This window comes from Sorex araneus, chromosome 4 (assembly GCF_027595985.1).
Source record: "Sorex araneus isolate mSorAra2 chromosome 4, mSorAra2.pri, whole genome shotgun sequence".
Lineage (NCBI taxonomy): Eukaryota > Metazoa > Chordata > Mammalia > Eulipotyphla > Soricidae > Sorex > Sorex araneus.
This window is the reverse complement of record NC_073305.1, coordinates 15,334,230-15,359,582: the sequence shown is the minus strand read 5'-3', so window position 1 is coordinate 15,359,582 and position 25,353 is coordinate 15,334,230. Positions and strand designations below refer to the sequence as shown.

Sequence of the window (25,353 nt, the reverse complement as noted above, 5' to 3'; positions counted from 1 at the left end):
CCACACGTGAAGAGGAGGCCAAATCTTTGGCAATAAAAAAGACCAGCAATGGGGCCAGGAAGACAGGACAGGGGTTAAGGGCCTTGCATGCAGCTGACTCGGGTTCAAATCCCTGCACCACATACAATCTCCCTAGCACAGCCAAGGGTCACTCCTGGGCACAGCCCCAGGAGTAATCCCTGAGGACCGACCCCCCCCAAAGCAAACAAAAGCCTAGGGAAATATTATGGGGTGTGACAGGCAATTAAAAAAGAAAAGAACAGGGGCTGGAGTGATAGTACAGTGGGTAGGGCGTTTGCCTTGCACGTGGCCAACTGGGGTTGGATTTCCAGCATCCCACATGGCCCTCTGAGTACTGCTAGGAGTAATTCCTGAGTGCAGAGCCAACAGTGGTCCCTGTGCATCTCCGGTATGACCCAAAAAGCAAAAACCAAACCAACAAACCCACAATGCTGCTTTCCTGAAAGTGTGGGAAGGCAAGAGCACACTGGAAGAGGGTTTCGGGAGTGGGAGTGCGGGGAGGGAGGTGGGTGCTGACTGTCCGCCAGGGCAGGTTGGAGATGTGGGTGACTGCGGCTCACTGGGCATGGGGGTCTCTTCACAGGGCTTCCCTGGAGCTCCCGGCATGCTGGGGCAGAAAGTAAGTACTGAGAGCAAGTGAGCAAGACCCCTGGAGCACAGAGCTCTGCCTTCCCGGGGAAGGTTCTGGACTGCAAGAGGAGTGAGTGGCCCTCTGCGTGGTGAGCAGGTAGCATGAAGGTCGTCCTCCGTCCAGCTGAGCGCGCTGGGTCTGTTTATGGTAACACATAGAAGTGGGTGGCAGAGAGAGGACATGTGGGCTTGGGTTGGGTCCAGCATCACATGGATGTGGTGACCTTCTGCCCAGGCACATACGTAGAAATAAGTAGCCCTCTAAGCACTGCAATGCAGGTCTAGCCCCTCCCCCCGCAGACGTGGACACATGTGCACCTTTGGCTTGGTGCCCACACTGCCCATACTCAGCTTCTCCACCAGGGGCTCATGCATCGTTGACTATAAAACTTCTGTTTTAGCTGGGTGACAGCAAACACTCAATTGTTTTGTGGCTTTGCGGGAGGGGGTTGGGGGGTACAGATAGGGGACATGTGGTCACACCCAGTAGGGTTTAGAGTCTAATTCTCAGGTCTGGGCTGGAGGCTCACTCCTGGCAGTGATCTGTGGAACATATGTGGTGCTGGGGATTGAACCAGGGTTGGCTGCAGGCAAGACCAGCACCTTAACTCCTGTGCTATCTCTCCGGACCACACTTGTTAATCAACTTTTATTTGGGAGCCCATACCCAGCAGTGCTCAGGGGCCACACCTGGCTCTGTGTTCAGGGGCCACTCCTGGCCATGCCTGGGAGACTATATTCAAGGTCACGATATAATCTAGGGGTCCAGCAGCCACATGCGAGAGAAGCACCTGAATGTTTATTCTAGCTCTCTGTCCCTCCATTTATCATTTTCCTAGTTTGATTTTTTAAATTTGATTTGATAGAATTTTATAGATATCCTCTTTGGGCTGCATAAGGAAGGAGCTAACTATTAGGTTAAAAAAAGTACTTTGGGCACTGGATCAATAGCACCGAGGGTAGGGCGTTTGCCTTGCACACGGCTAATCCAGGTTCAAATCCCAGCATCCCGTATGGTCCCCCAAGCACTGCCAGGAGTAATTCCTGAGTGCAGAGCCAGGGGTAACCCCTGTGCATCGCTGGGTGTGACCCAAAAAGAAAAAAAGTAAGTACTTTGTAAGTAATAGTAGTATGGCATGCAAATAAGATAATTGTTGGTGTGACAACTTAGTTTGGAGAGCTTTCCTTCAAGGTTAAGGGGTGGGGAGGAGTCAAGGAAGAGTCCAGAGGTGGGATAGAGACGAACAAATTCTTCTCAAACTGGGTGAGGCTGGTTCCAGCCAGTAAAATGTTAACATGAGCCATTGATACTCTAAACTTAGCTTCAGATTTTTTGTGAGGTTTTCCCCCCTATTGGTTTTGGACCACAGCTGGCAAGTGCTCAGGGCTTATTCCTGGATATGCATTCAGGGATCACTCCTGGCAGGACTCAGGGCACCATATAGGGTCCCAGGAATCGAACTTGGGTCGGCTACATGCTAGGCAAGTGCCTTCCTTATGGTACTCTAGGTTCCTCCGAATTTAACTTCAGAGCCCAATGGTCTGCAAGCAAGCAAATCCTTTCTCAGAATTCTAATTTATTGTTCTCTCTCACTTTCAACTGAAAGTGTTAGAAAAACAATTTTTATCTGGGTTCCTTCAGTCAGAGAAAGGAGGTGATTTAAATAACCAGTCATCTGGCATTAATTTATTATAATTGGCCACTGCCTTCACTTGCAAAAACCTCTGTTTCTGCCAACAGAGATGTAATATTAGGTTAGAGGGAAATAGCTTAATTATATAAATTATGAAAGGAAACACTGAGAGAGAAGAATTTATATTATTTATAAATATTTAGGCTAGCTTTCATTCAGTGCAAGTGAAGATCAAAGAATAATAAATTACTGAGAAATTAAGTGTGACAACTTCTCTGCTTTGCTGGGTTTTGCCCTGAGCATTCTCTTGCCCTTGTATGGCAGGATGTTTTAAAGCAGGCCTGATATGATAACCATAATTAGGTCTTAGGAGAGAAATTAGATCAAGAAATTACTGGCTCCCTCCTGCTGATGAAGAGAAGGGCCACACTTCTTTCTGACAACCTTTAAAAAATGTTGTTTATGCTGCTGTCTGTTCTCAGCCAAACAGGACACTCCCTACCCCCCCCCCCCCCCCGCCCCAACACACACACACAAAGAGCCAAGGAAAATTGTGCCAACATTTCCACAGGCATGAAGAATTCCTCCTATCGGTTTTCTTTTTCCTTAGAACGTTGAAGGACTCAGCTGGTTGGGAGGGAAATCATAGGTTTAAAGGTAACTGGTGGGGAGGTAAAGAGTTGACGGCTCGGGTAAAGCACAAATTCCTTCCATGGGCTTAGCAGATAAATCCTGAGACTGATGCTTGATCCTGACCATTCATTGGAATTTTCCATGGTATTATACCTCCTCTGACCAAGGAAAAACCCACCGGGTGTTTCTTGTTCTCTCCAATCTGATGGGCAGACCCAACCTGCTAATGGAAATCCTCCTGGTTGCTTTTGCTAATCTAGTAGCAATCGGGCTGGGCTGATAGCACAGCGGGTAGGGCATTTGCCTTGCATGCAGCCGACTTGGGTTCCATTCCTCTGTCCCTCTCGGGGAGCCGGCAAGCTACCAAGTGTATCCCGCCCACACAGCAGAGCCTGGCAAGCTACCCGTGGCGTATTCGATATGCCAAACACAGTAACAACAAATATCATAATGGAGATACTACTGGTGCCCGCTCGAGCAAATTGATGAACAATGGGATGACAGTAGCAACCTATAAGCAAAGCTATTGCTTGTCTAGGTGGTGTGTTTTGACCACTAGAGGGATGGCTGGTTGCACAAACCATGCCCTGCAGCTTTGTGATCCAAAGAAATAGCACCCGGTGCTGGAGAGACCTCAAGGGACTGCTCTGAGCACTGCAGGGAGCAAATCATTGAGCAACAAGTCAGGGGTAGCCCCAGAACATGGCCGAATGTGCCTCCCAAACCAACAGAAAAAAAGCAAAAAAGGAAAGAAGTAGCATGTGGTTCCAGAATCCCGAACCCACAGGAGGCAAATCTAACCAAGAAATGGGTTTTAATTGAAGGTTGGTCTTATGCCATGGGATGCTGCATTTGGTTCTAGCAGTTCAAAGTAGGGCTTCTCAGCCAGGAATGAACTGCTTTGCCTTCCAGGTCTCTTACCACAATTAAATTGAGAAATGCTTGAGCATCTCTCTGGAACTTCTCTACCCAGAGGGTTCTTAATCTCACTGAACTGGAGTGAAATAGAGAGCGCTCAAACTGGGATTTATTAAAGAGTGGGGGAAGGCATAAGTCATGTCAAGTTAGGGCTCTGAATTAAATGAGCAGAAATGGCCTGAAGATGACAGTTATCAAAATGACAGATGACTAAATCAAGCTGACAATCCTTCAGAAACCCATAGATTTGAATTTGGATGCAAAGCAGAGCCCAGGGTCAGAGACAGCACAATGGTGAGGGCACAGGCCTAGAATAAACCCAACCCGGGTTCGAGTCCCGGAGCCACTCGGTCCCCCAAGCATCACGGGGAGAGACCCCAGAGGCCCCTAAGCATCACTGGGCATGGCCCTGGAGGTCTCCAGCACTGCCAGGGTGGCCCAAACACCACCAGCTTCACAACAGCTGAGCATCACTGCATCCCTTACACTATACCAGAACCCAGTCAGCCAAGAATCACAGGAGGGACCCCCAGACCTTCTGAGGATGGCTTGGGAGGCCCTCCTCCTCCAAAAGGAAAGCAAAACAAACAAAGAAAAAAAGCAAAGCACATGATAAGATTTCAACTAAAAGAGAAAGTGTTCTCCCCCACCTCCCGACAGTTTGTTATTCATCATATGCAAGATACAGTCCCTGAGATAGACAAGCTTCCCAACTTTGACTGTTCTGCAGGGCAATTTGGGACACCAAAATGTATATCCCCATAAATATCCCACCCCAGGTAGCCCTCCACTTTCCTCCCCTCCCTTGACAAACCTGCCTTCTTTCCCGTGACCCATCACCTCCATCTCCCAGAGCCGAGGCTTGGGAGAGATTCCGAATGACCAAGTGCATTGTCCCATGGCCAGTGATGGTCTTGCCCTGTGCTTCGCAGGCCCTAATTCCCCTCTCACGTCCCTTTTTTTCCAGGGGGAAATGGGCCCGAAGGGAGAGCCTGGGATAGCAGGACACCGGGGGCCCACAGGGAGACCAGGAAAACGAGGCAAGCAGGTAAGTAAGCATTCCCAGGATTCCTGTAGGCCTGGAGGTGGGGGGTGGGGATGGAGAGTGGGCAGTCAGGAGCATCCCTAAAGCAGGGTCCAGAGTGCAGGGGCCAGAAGCACACCCCTCTGAGAGCTCCTGACTTCTCTCAGTAAAGAGTTTGAGGTGCGGCTAGAGCGATAGCAACAGTGGGTAGGATACTTGCCTTGCATGTGACCAAACTGGGTTCAATCCCCAGTATCCCATATGAACCCCCTGAGTCCTTCCAAGTGTGATCCCTGACCACAGAGGCCAGAAGCAAGCCCTGAGCACTGCCAAGAGTATAAAAATTAAAAAAGGGTTTGAGGCAGGCTTAGAGGATGCACTTCTGGTTCCTCCAAGGCCAGAAGCGAGAGTGGCTGGTTGGGTTTGTGAGAATAGGTCTGTCCTAAGCAGAGTAACAAGGAATGGAAACAGATCTTCTGATTTATGCAGAAATCGCCCCTTTGTCTCAATGCATATGGATCAATATATGAGGTGTATATATGACTCAAAGGAGTTTTAGAAAGCAGCCCAGCTCCTTCCTTCTGACCAAGGATCTTCTGTGTCTCAGTGGGCCCCTCTTGCAGGCCTCTAATTTGTAAGCAACCCTTCATCACATTATTAAGGGCCTAGGGAAATGGTTCTTTGTAGCTCCCCTGAGCCACAGGCTGGTGTGTCCAGAGCAGGGGCCATGAGAGGGGAAGGAAGGAGAAAGGGGTGGTAGCCTTGGCTGGCTTTAGAACTCTCCCAAGCACCATCTTTCTTGTTCTGCACAGGAATTCCTGAAGGCTCTGCTCTTTAAATTTTTTTTTTAATTTGGGGGATGTCTGTTAGCTTTTTACTCCTATCCCATTAGAAATATACAATCATCACAGAAACTTGGGAATTTATTAAAAAAAATAGAAGTGAAACCATCCAAAGAGCCAACACCCAGCTAACACCACATTGCCATTTTTCTTTGTTTTGTGAACTTTCTAGTTGTTTGTTCCATTCATATGCAAGATACAGTCATTGTGTTGTCACTAACTTAAACTTAGACATGCACATTTTTTGCTTATTATTGTAAATATTCATGAAGCACTGCCCTATATTTTAATGTGTAATAGTAGATATTTTTGGATAAAAGTAGCTCAAATGATATATAAATCTAGAGGTGAAATTCTTTGGGCACAAAATATTTTATGTTTTCCTATTTCATGGTTAGGTTAGATTGATGGTATCCAGCTGCCTGTCAATCACCTGAGTGTGAGTGTTCTCTGTTCCCTGTTCGAAGTAAATGGCTTAAGTCCACCTCTCAGTATTTCCATGGCCTAGGTCTGATTCCCCCTAAGTTTGATATCAGTTCTGGTGTTGGAAGGGAACATATTTTCTTGAGGTTGGTTTTGGTTTTCACAATGTCCCTCCGTGGATCCAAATTTCCTAAACACTAAGTTTAGAAGCAGAAGGCCAAAAGGGGGACGCTTTATAAAGCAAAAATGATTCTACCCTACAAGAGCCTGTTGGCTTCTGTTCTACTTCTTTTCTTGCACAGTATCTATCTGTACTTTTTTCTGATCAAGACAACAGCAAAGATGGCTGCTTCCTGGTTCCGCTGGGAATAATATACTTGTGCCGTCATCTTAAAAACAACCCCAAAATCCTACCTGTGACTTTAAAAAGGTTTGGGAAATCAGTTCATCCTTTCTACAAGATGTTGTAAACCAGCAGAGTGTGCTCCAACCCCCGCACCACCCCCATCACAGTGCATTTCTTGTCAGCATATACTCCAGTTTTGAGCCTCGGGTAATGGGTTGGAGTGAGGCATATGGATCAATGTGTGAGGTGTATATATGGCATTATATTTGTGCCAGGCCCTACAACCTAATGATTTGACACTGTCTTTAGAATGTTCATGATAAGTCTAGTTATTATACAAATATTCTTTTCTTGTGGTGAGAACTACATTTTTATTTTTTTTTTTATTTTGGGGGCCACACCTGGCAATGCTTATTCCTGGATCTGTGCTCCGGGATCGCATCTGGTGAGGTTCAGGGAGCCATATAGGACGCCTGAGATTGAACCTGAGTCAGCCATATAAAAGGCAAGCACCATACTTGCTGTACTATCTCTCCAGCCTCATGATGAGAACTTTGAAGATCTAGTCTCTTAGAAATGTTATACCTCTGCTACAATATTAATTACAATCACCATGCTAGACATTCTAAGCCTAGGACTTAATCTATTTTTTAAATTTTTCATTTTTTTTCTTTTTGGGTCACACCTGGCGATTCACAGGGATTACTCCTGGCTCTGTACTCAGGAACCGCCCCTGGCGGTGCTCAGGGGACCATATGGGATGCTGGGAATTGAACCCGGGTCGGCCACATGCAAGGCAAATGCCCTACCCGCTGTGCTATCGCTCCAGCCCGAACTTAATCTATTTTATAACGTATTGCACCTCTTGGTTTCCTTTTCATTCATTCTATTGTTCCTCCCATGCCACCCTCATAGACCTTTTCTTGTCATTGTGAATTGATTTCCTTGTGGACAATCTTATATACCAAGCATGTGGGGAAGTGGGTTGTGCTAGGAGTTTCTGGCAGTTATTGTAAGTCAATCCCAGTTGTGTAATTAGAAATTCATAAGGGACTTCAGGAGATTAGAATTTCAGAGTCAGCATGATGTTAGGGCCACCTCATTTACTTTCTTCCATTTAGTCACAGAACTGTGAGGGTCAGGGAAGTGGTGTGCCTGGCCCAGGACCTCCGAAGAGTCAGCTTTCACATCAGGGTTATAGCCTAGAGCTGCATTCTTCAACCTTTACATACCTGCAGGCCAGCACCTGCCCTGCATACCAGCCCAGAGACCCGCAGTTATAACCACTGTAGTAGAGCAGTTGTTTCAAAACTTCCTATATCGTTGGTTCACCAACCAGTGGTTGAGGAATGCAGGCTTAAAGAGTAGAGGACTACTTTTCTGATCTTTCCCTCAGTCTCTTTACACTTTTAAAACTTTCCTTCCGAAAGACCCAGGAAAAGTGTCGTCATTAACTAACTTTATTATAAGGCCTTTGTCTAAGGAGGTACAACAGCTTCCTTGAGAGAGATGGCAAAATTTGGTGGCAATGAAAGGACAGAGAAGGCCTTTCCTGGAAAGTGTTGCTCAAAGGTCCCCCATTCACAAAAGTTGGTCTGAGCCGATGACCCATAATCAGAACATTCCATGACTAAGAGTGTCACAATCAAGGGGTGACTCTAGCTCCTTCAAACGGTGGCACTTCCTGTGCTCACAGCCAGCTCGCATGGCTGCTAGGAAAACAAGCTTTAACTGTGGCTATATTAAGATGGTGTGACTTCCTTTGCCATTCTGGGAACTACTTGCTTACCCCATGAAATGTCTCCATTTGGGCAAGAAGGGACTCCCTCCCTCGGGAAAGGAGCTGGAGATAAATGCTGATCTCCTGGGGCCCATATTAAGAGTTGAAGAGATTCTTAGACATTGCCAAGAAAGTCCCAAGGTCCATGTTGATGAGACTGCAGGTCACATGTCCTTGTCATACTGGAAAGAAGGTCCCAGCAAGCCTGCCTCCTAGACTTGGGGAAGATTATGTTTCATCGGGTAGGAAAATCTGAGGCACAATGTAGTAGAAAGGGTCCAGACCTAAGAGGTTGGGGATCCATGAGTGATCCGGACAAGCTCAGGGCAAGGAGACACAATTACTTGGGAATGAACTTTTGAATGTACCACCCTATTACCCTGTTAATGTAAGTAATATTAATTAACCTTGCTACTAAGTCATTCCAAAGGACAACTCTGAGGGAGAAATATTGATTCCTGAGCCTCCCAGAGCATCTACAAAGGCGACACTGACTTTAAGAAATGATCAGGGCTGGAGACAGAGCACAAAGTAAGGCATTTGATTTGCATGTGGCAGACCCTGGTTCAGATACCAGCACTGGGGCCTTGAACACTACCAGGAGAAATCTCTGAGCACAGATCTGGGAGGAAGCCCTGAGCCACGAATGTGCGCCCCACCTCCAGAAAAAAATAAAAAGAGAAATTGGGATGTGTCTAGTCATGTGACGAAGATGAAACCAAGCCAGTCCCAATGATAATTGACTTGACTCACAATATCCTTGGCTCTCCGCATGCAACATTTTCACCTTCAGAAGTGGAAGATATAAAATCTTTATTAGCCTCTCAGCAATTCTCTGCAGGTGTACATTTATTGCCTTGTTTTCACAGACAAGAAATCTGAGGCAGAGAGTGATGACAGGAGGTGGCCACGCTCTCCAGCCAAAGAGAAAAGCCCAGATCTTTGGACCTAACCAGACTACTTTCCCTTTGTGGTTTCAGCTTCTGCTTCCTCCCTACATTAGGTCTCGGGGGAAGGGAGGTGATGAAGATAAGAGGATGTAAGTCCACAGAGAGCTTATGTCTCAGGGGTTGGTACTGAGGAAATGACCACTTGGGCAACTGTAAGGTATGATCTGAGGTAAACGCCATGAAGGACGACCGATGACCAAGAGAATCGATTTAGTCTCACAATTCAGGGAAGTCTTGGCGACACTTGAGCTAGAATTAAAGAACGGGAGGGAGTCACATAGGCAGTGGGAAGAGCAGAGAGCCTTGGAAGAAGGTAGAAGGCCTGATGCTCTTGAAAACAGAAAGGACCTCATGACTGAAGGGACAGGATCAGGGAAAGTGCAGCCACGGAGAGTGTAGGCTCAGGTAGGGAGCAGCAGTTATATCCTGAGAGCCACAGGAAGCCCTGGGGTGGAAACAGACAGGGTGAAACAGAATTCCTTATGGTTTGAGAGAGAAACAGTCCTAACACAGAACCAGAAGCCCTGAGTTCTGGACCCAATTCTGCTGTCTCCATGCTAAGTGCATTAAGTACCGGCTCCTTCTTGGGCCTTTAAAGAAAAAAAATCTGCCCAGGTAGGAGAGTGTGTTAGATCGGTTTCTTTCAGCTCTTAGATGCTGTATTTCTAGAATGAAGCAACAAGTAGTACCTGTATGCTGAGAATCATCACTGTCTCAGATCTCCTGCCCTGAGCTGGTGGTCCAGACCTCGGGCCCTGTGTTCTAGCTCCAAAGTACAAAATCATCCCTGATTGAGAGATAAATGGGGGAGGAAGTCTGCCATGTGACATTATCCTAACAGACTCTGCCCTTCTCTCTGTTAGGGGCAGAAGGGAGATAGCGGAGTCATGGGCCCCCCAGGCAAGCCTGGGCCTTCTGGTCAACCCGGCCGACCAGGGCCTCCAGGCTCCCCAGGCTCTCCATCGGCAGGTAAGACCTCCCCTGTCTCCTCACACTCCCAGTTGGCCTCTCCAGAGATGGGGAGGTGCCCGCACAGATCTGTCTTATGTTCTGAATTAGAAATTGCCAGAAGCATTCAGATAGAGTTATCATTCCCCGCCCCCTCCCCCAACTTGCCTCATTCAACTTCAGCAAGAAAGAGATACACACTGTTCTGGTTTCTTTTAAACGCTCGAGGGAACTAATAGAGGAGAGAACAATTTGACTTGGGGGATGTCCTTGATACTTGACGTGAAAAATGAGCAGCACCCAGCCAGCCCAGGAAATGTTTCCCCAGTGAACATGGCGAATGTTCATGGCTCCAAGCGATTCTCTTGGAAGTAGTGAAGTAGCATGTGAAGAGTGCTGAGGGCATCCTTATTGATCTTATTGATCGCAAAGACCAATTATTGATCAAAGATCGAAAGAACACTGGAAAGAAATCAAAGCCCATTTTCTAGGATATAGGGTTCCCTCTCCCTCCTGATCCCTGCCGGCCTCTCCCCTCAGCCTCCTCCTGTCAGGTCACAGGAGAACTGCCCTCCTGAGACAGCAGGCAGGAAGGAAGCACTGCATCCTTAAACGGGGGAGAGGAGAGAAACTGGGAGGCCCACCTAAGTCGGTGCTTTCTTATTTTGCTCTTTGCACTTTCTTTGCGCTATTTCTTAATCCCACTTTTTTTTCCCTTTTGGGGTCACCCAGCGATACAAAGGGGTTACTCCTGGCTCATGCACTCAGGAATTACTCCTGGCGGTGTTCAGGGGACCCTATGGGGTGCTGGGAATCGAACCCGGGTCAGCCTTGTGCAAGGCAAACGCCCTACCTGCTGTGCTATTGCTCCAGCCCCCCATTGCGCTCTTTCTATCCTGTGAAACGAACCAGCTAGGAAGTGAGGTCTGGGTCCCGCATCTATGCCGACAGGGTGACGTGCACGGGCCCTCCCAATCAGTCCTCTTCCTCCTGGATTCTGGTGAGCCGAACATTTGCCTCCAGTCCCATGACCATGACCTGCCACCCCCTGAGACTAACAGCAGGGCCAGAAGCCTGGGTTTGCCTTTGGGAGGGACACTCTCAGCTCTTGGGGGTCTTGGTGGTGTATGAGGGTGACCTGGACAATCTCTCTGTGTCTCTACTTCAGGGTTGTCCTCATCTAACCTGCACCCCCCTTCCCTCATGGGGTCTGTGTTAGTGAGAGGCCAGGACCCAGCCCCAACTCCTTTGGGTGCCCAGCCTTGTCATGTGGATACACCCCTTCCCTTTCGCACCCCCAGCACAGACTTGTCCCCCTCATAACTCCCCCCTTGAGTCTTTCTACTCCTCTCCCAGCCTATTCCCTTTCCCTCCACACCCCACTCTCCGTGGGAACCAGTCGCACTGCCACCTCACATCCCCACCACACCCAGGTGACTGTCAAGCTGCAACATATTCCTATAGCCTGTGTGGGTCCACCTGAAAGGGCATGCCATTCCCCGCCCCCTCCCCCCTCGACACACACACACACACACACACACACACACACACACACACACACACACACTCCCCCCTGATACCTTTCAAGCACGCTGGGTACTTGGAGGATGACTTACCCTCCCACCGCCCCTGGAATTTCTGTGGTAGCCCCTTCCCTCCAGCCCCATCTTTCTTCCAGACAGTGAGACCCTGAGGCAGGTCTGTGGGAGACTCATCCGCATCCTTGGTCCCTGCAGGTGGGTTGGAGGTGAGGGGGCTGGTGCCTGAAGTGGATTAGGGGTGCTTGTCTCTGCAGGTTGATGGGGGGGCTCGCCCCTATAGATGGGCACTGACACGGCTACACTAGTTCTGGATGTCTCGCTCTTGTCTTTTTTGAAAAAGTTTTTGGGTCTCACCCAGTGATGCTCAGCGGTTACTCCTGGCTCTGCACTCAGGAATCACTCCTGGTGATGCTCGGGGGACTGTGCGGAGTGCTGAGGATCGAACCCGGGTCAGCTGTGTGCCATGCCAGCACTGTCCCCTCTGTACTATTGCTCTGGCCCCTGACTCTGGCTACCCAGCTGGGGTGAAAACCCTTTGCTTTGGGCGAGTCGGAAGAACAAGGAAGGGCTTTTAAGAGAGACGTTCCCAGTGCCTGGGACCAGCTGGCGAGTCCTCAAGACTGGGAAGAGACCCCAGTTCATTCCTGAGTCTGGTAGAGGCCCACCAGAAGTCCCAAACCCACTCAGGAAAGCCCACCGACCACCCCTCAAACCTGCCCCCTGCCCCGAGTGTTCCAGAACCAGCCTCGGGGTCTCCAGGCCTCGAGTCCAACCCTCTGCTTGCACATGAGTACCTTGAGCCTCTGGGGGTCTGGGACTCTTCTCAGGGAGCGTGGAAGCCCCCTGTAGGGCCCACCAAGAGCTGCCCTGGGAGTTTCTTTACCTTCTCCCAGCCTCCCACCCTCCTCCCCCCACTGCAGCAAGAGGCTCCCTGGGGCCAAGTCCTCTGGCCGGGGGTGGCAGAGGTTGCTGTGCCCTTCAGGCTGGCAGGAAGCAGCCAGGGTAACGGATGCCCTCTGACAGCTGGGAGGAAGCAGCAGGGAAACTGCAGTGGTAGCAGGAAACAGGCCCCTGGCCACGTCCTGTTGCCCCGTGGCTCGTGGCGGGTGGTGCCAGGGACAGGATGGTGCAGGGGCAGGTGGGGAGACAGAGAGGACAGGGGGGTTGGCATACCCGAGTTCCAGGCAGAGAGTCTGCGGGTCAGGGAGGAAGCGAAGGCAAGTGCCCCGAGGCTGCAGGAAGCCCGAGACAAGACTGTGTCCTTCTTTCGTGGGCACGATGCGACTGGCTGGCACCTGGGAACGCCAGCTTCCCCCACCGTGGGGGGATGGTTCTGAACGGCGGTTGTAAAGTTCTCAGCCCTAGTTCATCATGCAGGGGGACAAACTCTTCAACCCCCTGGAGGCGAGGGCTCTGGCAGAGATGATGCTGCCACAGGCCCTGCTAGGAGGTGGCCCTAGGGCCAGTTCCACAGCCCCTAGTGATGGGGGCTTCTCGGCCAGGCGCTGAGCTCCCCAGAACATTCCTGGGCGCCTCTGCACAGGCTTTTCAGAATAAAGGGTGAGAACCCCAAGGGGCAGCTCCTCCACAGAAGGGCGTTCGTCCCGCTCAGATGAACAGGCACCGCTAAGGGGTGGCAGGCACTAGGCAACCCTCCTTCCCTGCATGCTGGCTGTGTTCCCGTCCGCACATCCCTGCCCCTCTGGGATTGAGGGGTTTTCTCCCACTTGGGATCCCCCTCCAGCTCCAGCTGCTCCCAGCGGTCCAGACCAGGCTGCTCCCCAGGGGCCCTTCTACTTCCTGGCCTTCTGGCATCTGTGAACTGCACAGCCGGCCGTGGTGGGTGCAGCCGGGTATGCTACTCTCAACGTCTGTGTTGTGGGGCCTGGTTGGAGATATGGCCCGGGTCTTGAGAGCTCTGAAAAGTGCAGCTACCGGGGTTCTCTCCTCAGCAGCCTCGCCTGGGCCTGTGACCCAGGCCTGAGGAAGCTTTCAGAGCCAATGAGATCACCACTGCCCGCCTAGGAGATTGTCCCGATCGCATCTTGTCAGGACACGCTTCACCATTTCAGTAGGCTGAGCACTTCTTAATTAAGTTTCTACTTTTCTCCCCCAATGAAATGAAGAAACTCACACACGGACACTCCTTGGCCCAGATCTGGTGTGTGGAAAGGAACGAATAAGGGTCCGGAAGTGGCTCAGTGGTGAGACACATCCATGTGTGAAGTCCTGGGTATGAGACTCAGCACCACAAATCAAAACCACAGTAATTTAAGAATAACAAAGGAAATTAGTTATTATTTTTTAAAAGTCATCAGCAAACCATGTGTTCACCAGCAAGAACCGCCCCCCCTGAGAACAATGATTTTTCTGAAGTTTGATGCTGGCTCTGCAGCGAACTGCTTTGGTATTTCCCTTCTGTTGATTTCTCGGCTCAGACCTGTGACTCATGGTTGCAATATTGCAGCAGCAGTACCAGACATTGCATCTGTCTTCGGGCAGGAATAAGGAAGAAACTCTCTGCATTTTTCACCAGTTGTGTTTCTCCCTTATCAGGAGAGATTTTTCCCATATGCCCACCCTTCTGCCATGGTACACCTCAGGTTGGTCAACATAGTAGCCCATGGGCAATAGAGTGTCTGAAGGTGTAGCATGGAGAGGGAGGTGGGAGGGAGCTGGAGGGTTAGAAAAGGTGCTGCCGCATCCAGGCGAGATCAAGAGCCTGCAGAGAGGGGGCCGGAGCCATAATACAGCAGGGAGGGTACCTGCCTTGCATGTGGCTGACCTGGGTTCAATGCCTGGAGTTTCTTTTTTTCTTTTTGGCTTTTTGGGTCACACCTGGCAATGCTCAGGGGTTACTCCTGGCTCATGCACTCAGGAATTACTCCTGACAGTGCTGGGGGACCATATGGGATGCTGGGAATTGAACCCAGGTCTGCCGAGTGCAGGGCAAAGGCCCTACCCGCTGTGCTATTGATCCAGCCCCAATGCCTGGAGTTTCTTATGGTTCCCTGAACACCACCAGGAATGATTCCTGAGGGCAGTCCTGAGCACCGCTGGGTGTGGCCCAAAAGGCCCCACCCCCTCCACACACATCAAACAAACAAACAAAAACCCGAGAAAATAATCTTGACCTCCACATCTCAGATCAGAAGCGGCTATTTGAAGCCCTCCCCCAATTTGCGCCCTGAAATACCGTGGATTTCCGCTGTCTCTGTCACCGGTGGCCAGCATCCCCGTGAGCGGCTGGGTTCTCTTCCTGGGCTCTGTTCACAGGGCACTCTGTTGCTTCCTAGGGCACCTTGTAATGGGACCCAAAGGGGAACGAGGACTTCCCGGGCCTCCAGGACGATGTCTGTGTGGGAACCCCTGGAATGTGAACAACCCCTCCCACGGGGAGTCGGCGTCTGGGCCCAGCTCCCCTCAAGTCCCCGTGGTAAGACTCTTCTGGGCAAAATCTGGGGTGCCTGTCCCACAAGACCTAGGAACTGACCCTCCGTGCCCTGTAAAACTCTGTTGGTAGAGTTGACTCTTCTCCCCTCACCCCCCCATGATACTGGGGACAACCTCATGACAGGAAATTGGAAAATGGAAAAAAAGTCAATTGCCTATTTTGGAATATTCCTTTTGTGGTGTGGGGGGGGGCGGGGGGAGAGTGGCAGCTCAGGGACTACTCCCAGATCTGTGCGCAGGGTCCTTCTCAGTCAGTTCAGGGGAGCATGTGGTGCTGGCATCAAACCTGGGCCAGTGCAGCCCTGAGAGCATCTCTCCAGCCCCACTTGGTCTTTTTTGGTTTTTTTTTTTTGGGGGGGGGATCATCGCCAGCAATATTCAGGGGTTACTCCTGGCTCTGCACTCAGGAATCTCTCCTGCTGGTACTTGGGGGACCATATGCAATGCCGAGGACAGAACCCTGGGTCGACTGCATGCAAGGCAAGCACCCTACCCGCTGTGCTATCTCTCTGGCCACAACTTGGTTTTTTTGTTTTGTTTTTGTTTTTGAAGAATGACTTTTATATGGGGGAATTTACATAGTCCAGATATCTGAGCTGTGCCATGGCTCCGCAGCTGGAACCCCACCATGTTACCAATTTGTTAATATCTCTCTCTGTTTTTGTTTTTGGGGCTATACCCGGTGGTGCTCAGGGCTTACTCCTGGCTCTGTGCTCAGGGAGCTCTCCTGGTGCTAGGGGGACCATATGTGGCACCAGGGAATGAACCTGGATCAGCCACAGGCAAGTGTCCTACCAGCTGTCTTATTTCTCTGGCGCCATGAGCCTGATTTTTTTTTTTTTTGCTTTTTAGGTCACACTCGGTGTTGCACAGGGGTTACTCCTGGCTCATGCACTCAGGAATTACTCCTGGAGGTGCTCAGGGGACCCTATGGGATGCTGGGAATCAAACCCGGGTCGGCTGCATGCAAGGCAAATGCTCTACCCGCTGTGCTATTGCTCCAGCCCCCCATCAGCCTGATTTTAACCTTTTTTTTTATTATAAAGAATATAAATGTATACAAAAGGAAAATGATGTAACAGACCTGCGTGTGCCTTCATCCTGATTCAGTAATTGTCACTTTGACTCATGTTTTCATTTCCTTTTACATCTAAGTCACTGCTGCCCACCCTCCGTGGATTATTTGAAGTAACCCCAGACTTGAATTAATCATAGCATCACTTGAGTGGACATCATGCATTATCCATCATGCGGCTGAGCTTTGCTTTATTTCTCCCAGTGCTCTATTGCTGTATATTTATAAGGTGTCCCCAAGCTTTTCATTAATGTAGATGCACTATAATGGACATCTTCTAATATAAAAGTTCCTAAGGGACCAGAGAGATAGTACAGCAGGTAGGGAGCTTGCCTTGCATGTGGCCAACCTGGGTTCCATCCTCAGCATCCCATACGGTTCCCCTGAGTCCGTCAGGCGTGATTCCTGAGTGCAAAGCCAGGAGGAACCCCTGAGCACTGCTGAGTGTGGCCCCAAAACAAACAATCAAAATTGTTAAGAATCATTTCCAGAAGATGGGAGAGAAAATACAGGGGTTAAGGGGCTTGCCTTGTGCAGAGCTGATACAATTTGATTTCTATTACCATTATCCTGTTATGGTCCCCTGCATACCACCACGAGTGATCCTTGAGCACAGAGCCAGGAGTAAGCCCTGAACACAGCCAGGTGTGGCCCAGGGGAAGTGGAGAAGAGAGAAACACAGAGAGGGATACACAGGCACGCATACACACACACACACACACACACACACACACACACACACACGCACGCACTCACTCACGCACACACACAGAGAGACAGAGAGAGAGAGAGGGGGGAGGGAGAGAGAGAGAGAGAGGGAGGGAGAGAGAGAGAATGACAGAGAGAGAGAGAGAGAGACAGAGAGACAGAGAGACAGAGAGAGAGAGAATCATTTCCAGGCCACATGGTTCCCTGAGCATCACCAGAAGCAGTCTCCAACCCCCCAGCACAGAGCGGGAAGCAGTTTCCAAACTCCACGGAGTGTGGCCCCAGAGCTTAGATACATTTATCAAAAACACGAGAGTCATCTCCAGATGTTGATTCATTTCAGTAAATGGCTCTGCCTTTTCATTTAAGTCTCCAGGCCGTTAGAATATTCAAGCCATGAATAGTTTCACTTCAAACTCAAACTGAGCAGACGTGGGAGTCAAGACACCCCTGCACCCCTAAGAGCAGCGCTGGAGTATAAGGAAACCAGTCCCCTCGCTCCCCGTGCACCGGCCTGAGCCCCCAGCTTCTCCCCCACATGCCCCGTAAAAGTGCTTTCTGGAACCTTCACCCCCATGTTCTCTGGCAGATTTTCGTGGTGAACAACCAGGAGGAGCTGGAGCGGCTGAACACCCAGAACGCCATCGCCTTCCGCAGGGACCAGAGATCTCTGTACTTCAAGGACAGCCTTGGCTGGTTCCCTATTCAGGTACCCGCCATGGCCGCCCCACCAGGGCCCGGGGTACCTCATTCACGGGAGGATGGGGGCCGCGCTGCCTGCAGCGTCTCCAGGGAAGGGCTGAGCCTGGTCCTCTGGCCCCCACACAAGCTCCTCTCTGAATCCCGGGGGCTGCGGCCACTGCACGGCCACTATCCTCCCGTCTGAGCTCCAGGTGACAGGGGAGGAATGGGCACCCGTCCCACCCCACGGCAACCCTAAGATTACCCCGTGTCCCCTACACGTCAACAACCTCCTTGCCCGTGACCACCTGCCACGTCCGCTCTGGTAACCGCTGTGTGTCTTTGTGGCCAGCTGACCCCGTTCTACCCCGGGGACTACAGTATTGCCCGCCACAGCACTTGTGGGGACGGGGTCCTACAGCCCGGGGAGGAATGTGACGACGGGAACAACTACTCGGGTGACGACTGCATCAGTGAGTTGGGCCCGGGGCTGGGGCTACCCCAAGGTTGGAGGGAGGGGGGGAAACAGAGCAAGATGCCAGTGTTGGTGTTTGGGACGTGCAAGGGACGGGTGTGGCGTTCCTGGGTTCCTGGAGGGGGGCAACCACGCCCATCCAAGCCACGTGTCTGTGAGGGGGTCGTGAGAAGAGATTGTCTCGGAGAAGCTTCCAGCTGGCTGTTGCCTCATCCTGGGTACACCCCACGTGCCCGACACGCTTCTCAGAAGAGGAAGGGGACACAGGACCAAGAGCCCGGGGAGGTAGGGCACAGAGTCAGGCCCCTGCCCTCAGGAAGGGGCACGAAAGGATTGTAAGTGGGAGACGGGGGCTGAGGGGCCCCAAAGCAAAGGGCCGCTTGCCAGAGGACTGGGCCCCTCCAGACAAAGGGGCGCTGGCTTTGTCTGGAGCCCCCGTGAAACTGTCCCACAGGTCACATGGCAAGAAGGAGCTTTGCAGTGGGGGGTTGGGGGGAATGTGAGAGAGGAGACACCTCCCTACTAGAGATCTTCTGAAGTCCCCTGTGGAGAGACAAGCCACCACAGCCTATGCGCCTCCTCAGGGACCCCTCACTCCCGGCCCTCAGTGTGTGAGATGAGAACGTGAGAGGCCAGGGGAGAATGGATTGTTCTCAAGAAGGGGTGTAGGGGTCCGAGGGGCCCATGGGCACTCCTGAAACTCCATGGAGCATGGAGCTGTGGTCCTGACAGGCCCAGATGAGCCCATCCCACCCCCTCTCACTTCCTGACTCTCCTCATGTCCCCTCAGGCTGTCACCGGGCCTACTGTGGAGACGGTTACCGGCACAGGGGCGTGGAGGACTGCGACGGCTCCGACTTTGGCTACCTGACGTGTGAGACATACCTGCCCGGGTAGGAGCCGCCTCACGCGCTGCTCTCTCACGCGCCCCCTCACAGACCTCACCTCATGTTCCTGTGAGGTGTGGTGACAGAATAACAGGACCCAGAGCTCCTGCTCCTGAGGGAGACGGTGGTGGCGCCATCGTGGGCTTGACAAATTGGCTCTGTGCCCCGAGAGCAGCTCCAGCCCCCAGAGTCTGCTGGACTGTGGGCCCGGGCAGGAAGCCAGCCTGAAGCATGGGGTGGGGGTACCACCGCCCCCTCAAACGCTTGAGTCATCTATGTGAGGGAGATTCTCTGGCACAGCCCACTGTGAGCAAAGTGAGGCCACAGCAGCCTTGCCCTCTAACGGGGCCTCACCAGCAATGCCCCGGGAATGAGGCTCCCCTCAGGGCCATCCCCTGGTTTCCCTGGAGACGACTCAGCCGTGTCCCTGTGCCCCACACACAGACACTGCAGTCCTGGCTGTACGAGGACATCTTCTAAGCCCACTGAGGGTCCCTGGAAGGGTTCACGCCCAGAATGTGGCCTCTTTTCAGGGTTTAAGATGGCGCCACTTTCCCCCCAAATCTCAGAGCTCGAGTTGTATCTGACACTTCACACCGTGCTCCTCCCCTGGCCCCCCAGAGGACAGGGGTCCCACCAACAGCCTTTGCCCCTCGCCCCTTTCTTCTGGAACAGGCCGTACAGCCCCCTCCGGTCTCCTTCCTGAGAGGGTCTTCTCGAAGCTGCCTCCCCTAAGTGCAGATCAGATCAGGTGGGGGAACTGCAGACCCAAGGCTCTTCGGCTGGGCGAGAAGACCCCACTGCCAGCCCCTGCTGGGAGGAAGGAGAGCGAGCAAGCCCACAGACCTGAGTGGCCCACGGAGGGCAGGACCGAGTAGCATTCAGGGCTCATGCACAGGCTCCTGGTAGCGACGGCCAGTCGCAGAGGCCTCTGCCAGTACTGAGGAATGTGGGTGTCAAATAGAACACCCACTCGGGATTAGCACAGAGGTGCAGACACTAGTCCGGGGGCAGCCCCCGGCCACATGCAGTGATTGGAATTAGACAAAAATTAAAAAAAATAAAATCTAGTCCCGCTAGCCACACTTCAAGAATGCCATAGCCCAGCCCTCGCTGGCCAGTGGTCAGCTTATGGGGCTGCAGAGAACAGACCGTTGGCTTTGGCATAGCCAGGAGGCCTTGCAAGGCAGAGCAGTGCTGGCTTCCCCGGCAGGCAGGTGCTATAAGAACCACCATCCCCCTTCTACCTCAGATTGGGTGTAACAGGGGGACCGGGGCGGGGCAGGCCAGCCTGGACACAGCTCCCACCTCCAGCGCCTCTCCCCAGAGCACAGCCTCCACTGGACCTGAACCCCAACACGGTGGCCGCAGGGGCTGCGCTGGGGGAGGTTGGACCCAAAGCCATGGGCGGTCGCAGGGGCTGGCAGGGGTGGTCATGAGGGTGGTCCTCAGACTGGCCCACTTCTCCCCCTCAGGTCCTATGGAGACCTGCGGTGCACCCCCTACTGCGCCATCGACTCCACGCCCTGCCGCTACTTCACGTGAGGGCCGCGAGGCGCAGGTGGGCGCCGCATCCCCGCACGGGCAGCAGTTTCCCCGCCTGGTCCAGCTGGCCCCGGGCTGCCCGGGCTGTCGCACCGTCACGTGACCACACACACAACTCAGCAGAGACAGGCTTTGCTGCTCAGACGCGCTTTCGGCTCAGCCCGACGGGAGGCCTTGGGACGGCCGCCTCCAATGCTGGACAGCCTCCCACCGTGGACCCGCCCGTCGTTGCTCCGTCCTGGCCCTGGGTGACCCCTGCACTCTTTCCCCGCCGAGGGTCAGACACAGAGAGCTGCATGGTTGGGTGGACGGAACTCCAGTGCCCACCTCCCACCCGTGGGCACCTGTCCTGCCCCGGCCTGCTGACTCTGGGGAGCTGTCCCTCGGGGTGGGGGGAGGGCTCCCCACTCTAGCTCCAAGGAGGGGCCCCTCAAACTGTTGGTGTGCAACAAAGCGGCTCCCACAGGAAGACACACAAATGTGAAGAACCGGAAAGGCGACCACCCAGGCCTGCTCCGGCCGGAGGGACCCGGCAGGGCCCAGAGCTGCCACCTCTTGCCTGTGTCCAGTCTCCACAAGGGCGGCCTTATGCTGTCACCGCCCCGGCAAGGTCCTACCGAGAGGCTCTCTGCCCTGGGGCCTCGTGTCCAGTTCTGGTCTCAGAGCTTTGTTGGCAGCACTGCTGGCCCCGGGGTTCCCGGCAAGGCCCCTGAGGGGACTGTCCTGCCAGCAGCGTCCGGTCATGGCCATATCCCTCGTGCAGAGCCAGGTCCTCACATCTGTGCACCCGAACTCCATGCGTCCCCAGGACCCTTTGTCTTTTTTGTCTGAGCTTCAGTTTGCAAAGACATGGCCCCATCCCACCCGTCTCAGCCAATGGGATTTGCCCACTGTCTGCCCCCAGATCGGGGGGGCTTTTGTGCAGAGTTTTTCAGCGGGCCCAGCCCCGGGCACCCTCTGAGCCGGCGGGCCCTGACCTGGAGTGGGTGCAGTGGGCCCCTGGGTCTCAGGCTCGGCTGCATGTCCCAGAGTGAGGTGGCTCCCCTGAGAAGCCGCCTCCCGCCACCCATCCCGGAACCTGCAGGCGGAAATAAAAGGCCCTTCCTCTCCCCACTCGCTGCCTCTCTCGTCCCTGGTGGCTCGGGGCCCCTGTGTCCGATACGGCTGGGTGGAATGAGGTGTCTGCAGCCAAGGCGGCTCGCCGGGTTCCGCAGAGGTTCTAGAACGTGGAGACAATCCAGCTCCCTCAGGGACAGGAGAAAACCTGAGGCCCGGACATGGGAGTGGGAAGGAGGTGGCCTCGCTCAATCAAGGTCAAGGAAATCATGCTTACTCAGCCCTACCCGGTCTCCTGGCCCATTAGGGTCTGGTGAGGGTAGGTGGGGACCCCACTCCGCTTTGGACTGGCCAGGAGGACACCCTGTCCTGAGTCCCTCGTCCTGGGGGCACCAACCTGGCCCTTTCTGGGCTGTGATTCTCCCGTGAGGCGGGGGCCTGAGGGCCCAGGGGACACTCTGCTACGATCCTACTCCTGGGACGTTGGAAACGGCTGTTCCCACTTCGACCCTGTGGGCCTGAGCTTGCTTCTTCCCCACCCCCGCCCCCAAGTATGACACCCATACCTGTGAACAGAAAGGGGACTGTGCTCTCGGAGGGAGAGGGGATTTGGGTCGGAGGTCTCCTAGCAGGTCAGTCTGGGGCCCCATTTTCTTGTGCCACGTCAAATCTGGTCTGTCTTTAAAACAGCGAGTCAGGGAGCAGAGGATACACAAAGGTCCTCAAACATTTGCATAGGTGGGGCTGGAGCAATAGCACAGCGGGCAGGACGTTTGCCTTGCATGCGGAGACCCAGGTTCAATCCCCAGCATCCCATATGGTCCCCCAAGCACCGCCAGGAGTAATTCCTGAGTGCATGAGCCAGGAGTAGCCCCTGTGCATCGCCGGGTGTGACCTAAAAAGCAAAAGACAAACAAGAAAAAAACCCCAAACGTTTGCATAAGAGCCCCGTTCGCTGCCAGTATTAGGAAAAAGCCTCTCGGGGTCTCCAGAGGTGGCTGGTCACAAGAGGTTACGCCAGTCCAGATGCTTTTGTTGCCAGGTGGCAGAAGATTCAACCCAAATAGGACTGAAGTATACAGTGAGACCTATGGGTTCAAGGGACATAGTTTCCAGTGGAAAGGTGGCCATCAGGCACGTCTGTCTCAAGGCCCCCAGTTTGCTTCCCTGCTTAAGACCGTCCTTTGGGCCATCTACAGCTCTCTCGTTAACTTGCCCCTCCACTGCTGTAGCTCCAGGCTGCCAACTGTACCCCGAGTGAATGTCTAGAGGGAGTGAGAACTTTGGCCCCATTGCTTGTAAGCTGCTATTGCCTTGAAGCTCCAGAAATCTTGCCTGGAGCCTCGTTGGCTGTTTGGGGTCATACACCCGTGCCTGAGTCAATTCCCACTGCTAAGAATATGCCACCTTTGGATTGGATGAGAACTGAGTGCCTGCTGTAAGATCATCCTTGGACGAGGGATGCTCCAGAAGCACCTTGGCAGCAGGGGGCAAGGGTGACAGCTGGGCTGAGAACTGGAGAGGACCAGGGGCCTCAAAAATGGTGCTGAGAATACACACATCCACCACAAATTTTTAATTTTTTTTTTTTGCTTTTTGGGTCACACCCAGCGATGCACAGGAGCTACTCCGGGCTCATGCACTCAGGAACAACCCCTGGCGGTGCTCGGGAGACCATATGGGATGCTGGGAATTGAACCCTAGTCGGCCTCGTGCAAGACAAATGCCCTACCCGCTGTGCTATCGCTCCAGCCCCCATCACCACAGCTTCTTTTTGCTTTTGCTTCTCCAGGAAGGGGTTGAGCTTTGGGGGGACATCTGGGAAGGCTGCCCACCCCCAGAGACATTTGGTCAATCAGCTTGGAGATGAGTATATCCACAGGGCAGTTCGGGGCATGGAAGACTTGCAGTTTCTGGATTCCCTGGATTCCCACCCCTGGGTCTAGAGGCTGGATCCCTCACCAGCCCGCTGTGAAATCACCCTACAAAATGTGCTGCACTTCTCTGGCTCCTCCTCTTGAAAGTGGGTCATGGTGAATTTCAGTGATAATTAAAGCTTCTGACACTTGAGGACAACTGGACTTGATGTATCCGGGTGACCAGAGTCAGGCCATGCCTCTTTAGGACTGGAGGTATTTTCCCTTCCCTCTCTGAGACTGTGGATGAGTCAACAGCTGAGGTAGTTGGTTACTTAGCAACAGGAACTGGAAGGGTGTTTTAGGTTACAAAGGGAAGTGAATGAATATAGGGACCAAGAAGGTAAGTGCCAAGTCCAGAAGAGTTTGGATTGGGTTTGGTGCCCTCTGCAGGAATCATCAATAAACATTTCTCTTGGGGGAAGGTGGAAAAAGAAAAAAAATCTTGTCTTAATTCTCCGGAGACTTCTATTATTTGGTCAGGAAAGAGCTGGGAGTGACCTTAGCGGTCACAAGGCCCAGTGTTCTCAATCATGGTGGAAATATCAATCAGGCAGAGAGGATATTGCAGAAACTGTCCTAAATCTTCACCTCCCTCCATCCACACCCCTTCCAAGGCACTTGCAACTCCTCTGATCAGTTGGGAAAAGTCTATTTCCACACTCTTCAATTCTCAGCTCGGCCCTGGGACTCGCCGGCCGGATGATGGAGCAATGGTGCGAGGCAGCTGCCCTCTGCTCTCTCATTCGAGCTTCTCTGCCTCTTCTTACAATATACCCAGGCTGGGTTGCCTGGGCGTAAGGCCCAGGTGGCAAACCCATTCGTGCCAGTCAACATTTCTTCTGCCAAGCCTCACTTGGTGCTTTAGACTTGAGAGTGGAGGGTCTTGGCTGGGCCTTTACATGTAGCTGGCAGTTCCCTGAGGCATGTGCACAGGTCCAGTCAAGACCCCCCACCCTCAAGTCTAACGCACCAAGTCAGGCTTGACAGAAGAAATGTCGATTTTAAGCCAGCGCCTTGTGGGGGCTGGTTAAAACTGTTACTGTAGGAGCAACAGTAAAACTAGGATAAAACTCAGGTGATCCACAGTGAGCCCTCCTCCCAAGAATCTCGGCTGGGCCTAACTCCTCCTCCAACCTCAGGAAATGGGGCGAGGCATGGTTAGTAAGTAGCAGAGGATTCCTAGCTGACTTAACAAGTGCTTATATTTGATCCAAATTTTAAGCACCCTCTAAGTGACACCACAATTGGGGCTGCGGTGATCATACCATGGGTATGGCGCTTGCCTTGCATGCAGCCAACCTCGATTCGATCCCATATGGCCGCCTGAGCACCACCAGCAGTGATCCCTGAGTGCAGAGTCAGGAGGAAGCCCTGAGGACTACCAGGGGTGGCCCCCAAACAAAGCAACGCCCCCCTCAAAGGCACCACTATAAAAAAGATGGTCAACGGCAATTTAGGAGTTTATAGCTTGTCAGAGTCAAGGCTGCCAGACAGATGTGGACGTGGCGGCCCCGGAAGGTAGAACTGGAAGCAGGTGGCAGGATCATTCCAGCTTGTGCATGTTAGGGGGTGACACAGCCCCCACAGAAGTGTGTGCACGAAATTCCAGATGAAAGGGATCCGGTGAGCCAAGACGACGTGCTGAAGGCGTGGGTGCGGGAACCCAGGCGTCTCCCCTCTCCTTTCCGAGGCCACGTGGCTGTTACCAATTGCCCTTCCATCTTCAATGTTGCCCCTTCTAAAGCTGCTGTGCACAGCCTCAAACCTCAAGAGCGACAGGTGTAATGAGACTTGGAACACAAAGGAATCGGGAAAGAGGCTGAGTGGCTTCGAGACCACCGATTCCTACTAAGAAATTAAAATG

The 25,353-nt window shown here is 52.7% G+C and overlaps 1 protein-coding gene across 3 annotated transcripts in view; it reads left to right on the top strand.

Moving 5' to 3' along the window:
- Positions 1-21,292, top strand: part of COLQ (collagen like tail subunit of asymmetric acetylcholinesterase) — a 58,204-nt gene extending 36,912 nt beyond the window's left edge. For all 3 annotated transcript variants that reach the window (XM_004603810.2, XM_004603809.2, XM_012931697.2), the window contains 8 exons: positions 605-640; positions 4,804-4,884; positions 10,065-10,170; positions 14,987-15,126; positions 17,516-17,635; positions 17,960-18,080; positions 18,873-18,975; positions 20,445-21,292. In XM_004603810.2, coding sequence (XP_004603867.2) covers positions 605-640; positions 4,804-4,884; positions 10,065-10,170; positions 14,987-15,126; positions 17,516-17,635; positions 17,960-18,080; positions 18,873-18,975; positions 20,445-20,514 — 777 coding nt within the window. In that variant the 3' untranslated portion in view covers positions 20,515-21,292. The remainder of the gene's footprint in view (positions 1-604; positions 641-4,803; positions 4,885-10,064; positions 10,171-14,986; positions 15,127-17,515; positions 17,636-17,959; positions 18,081-18,872; positions 18,976-20,444) is intronic.
- Positions 21,293-25,353: the final 4,061 nt, after the last annotated feature.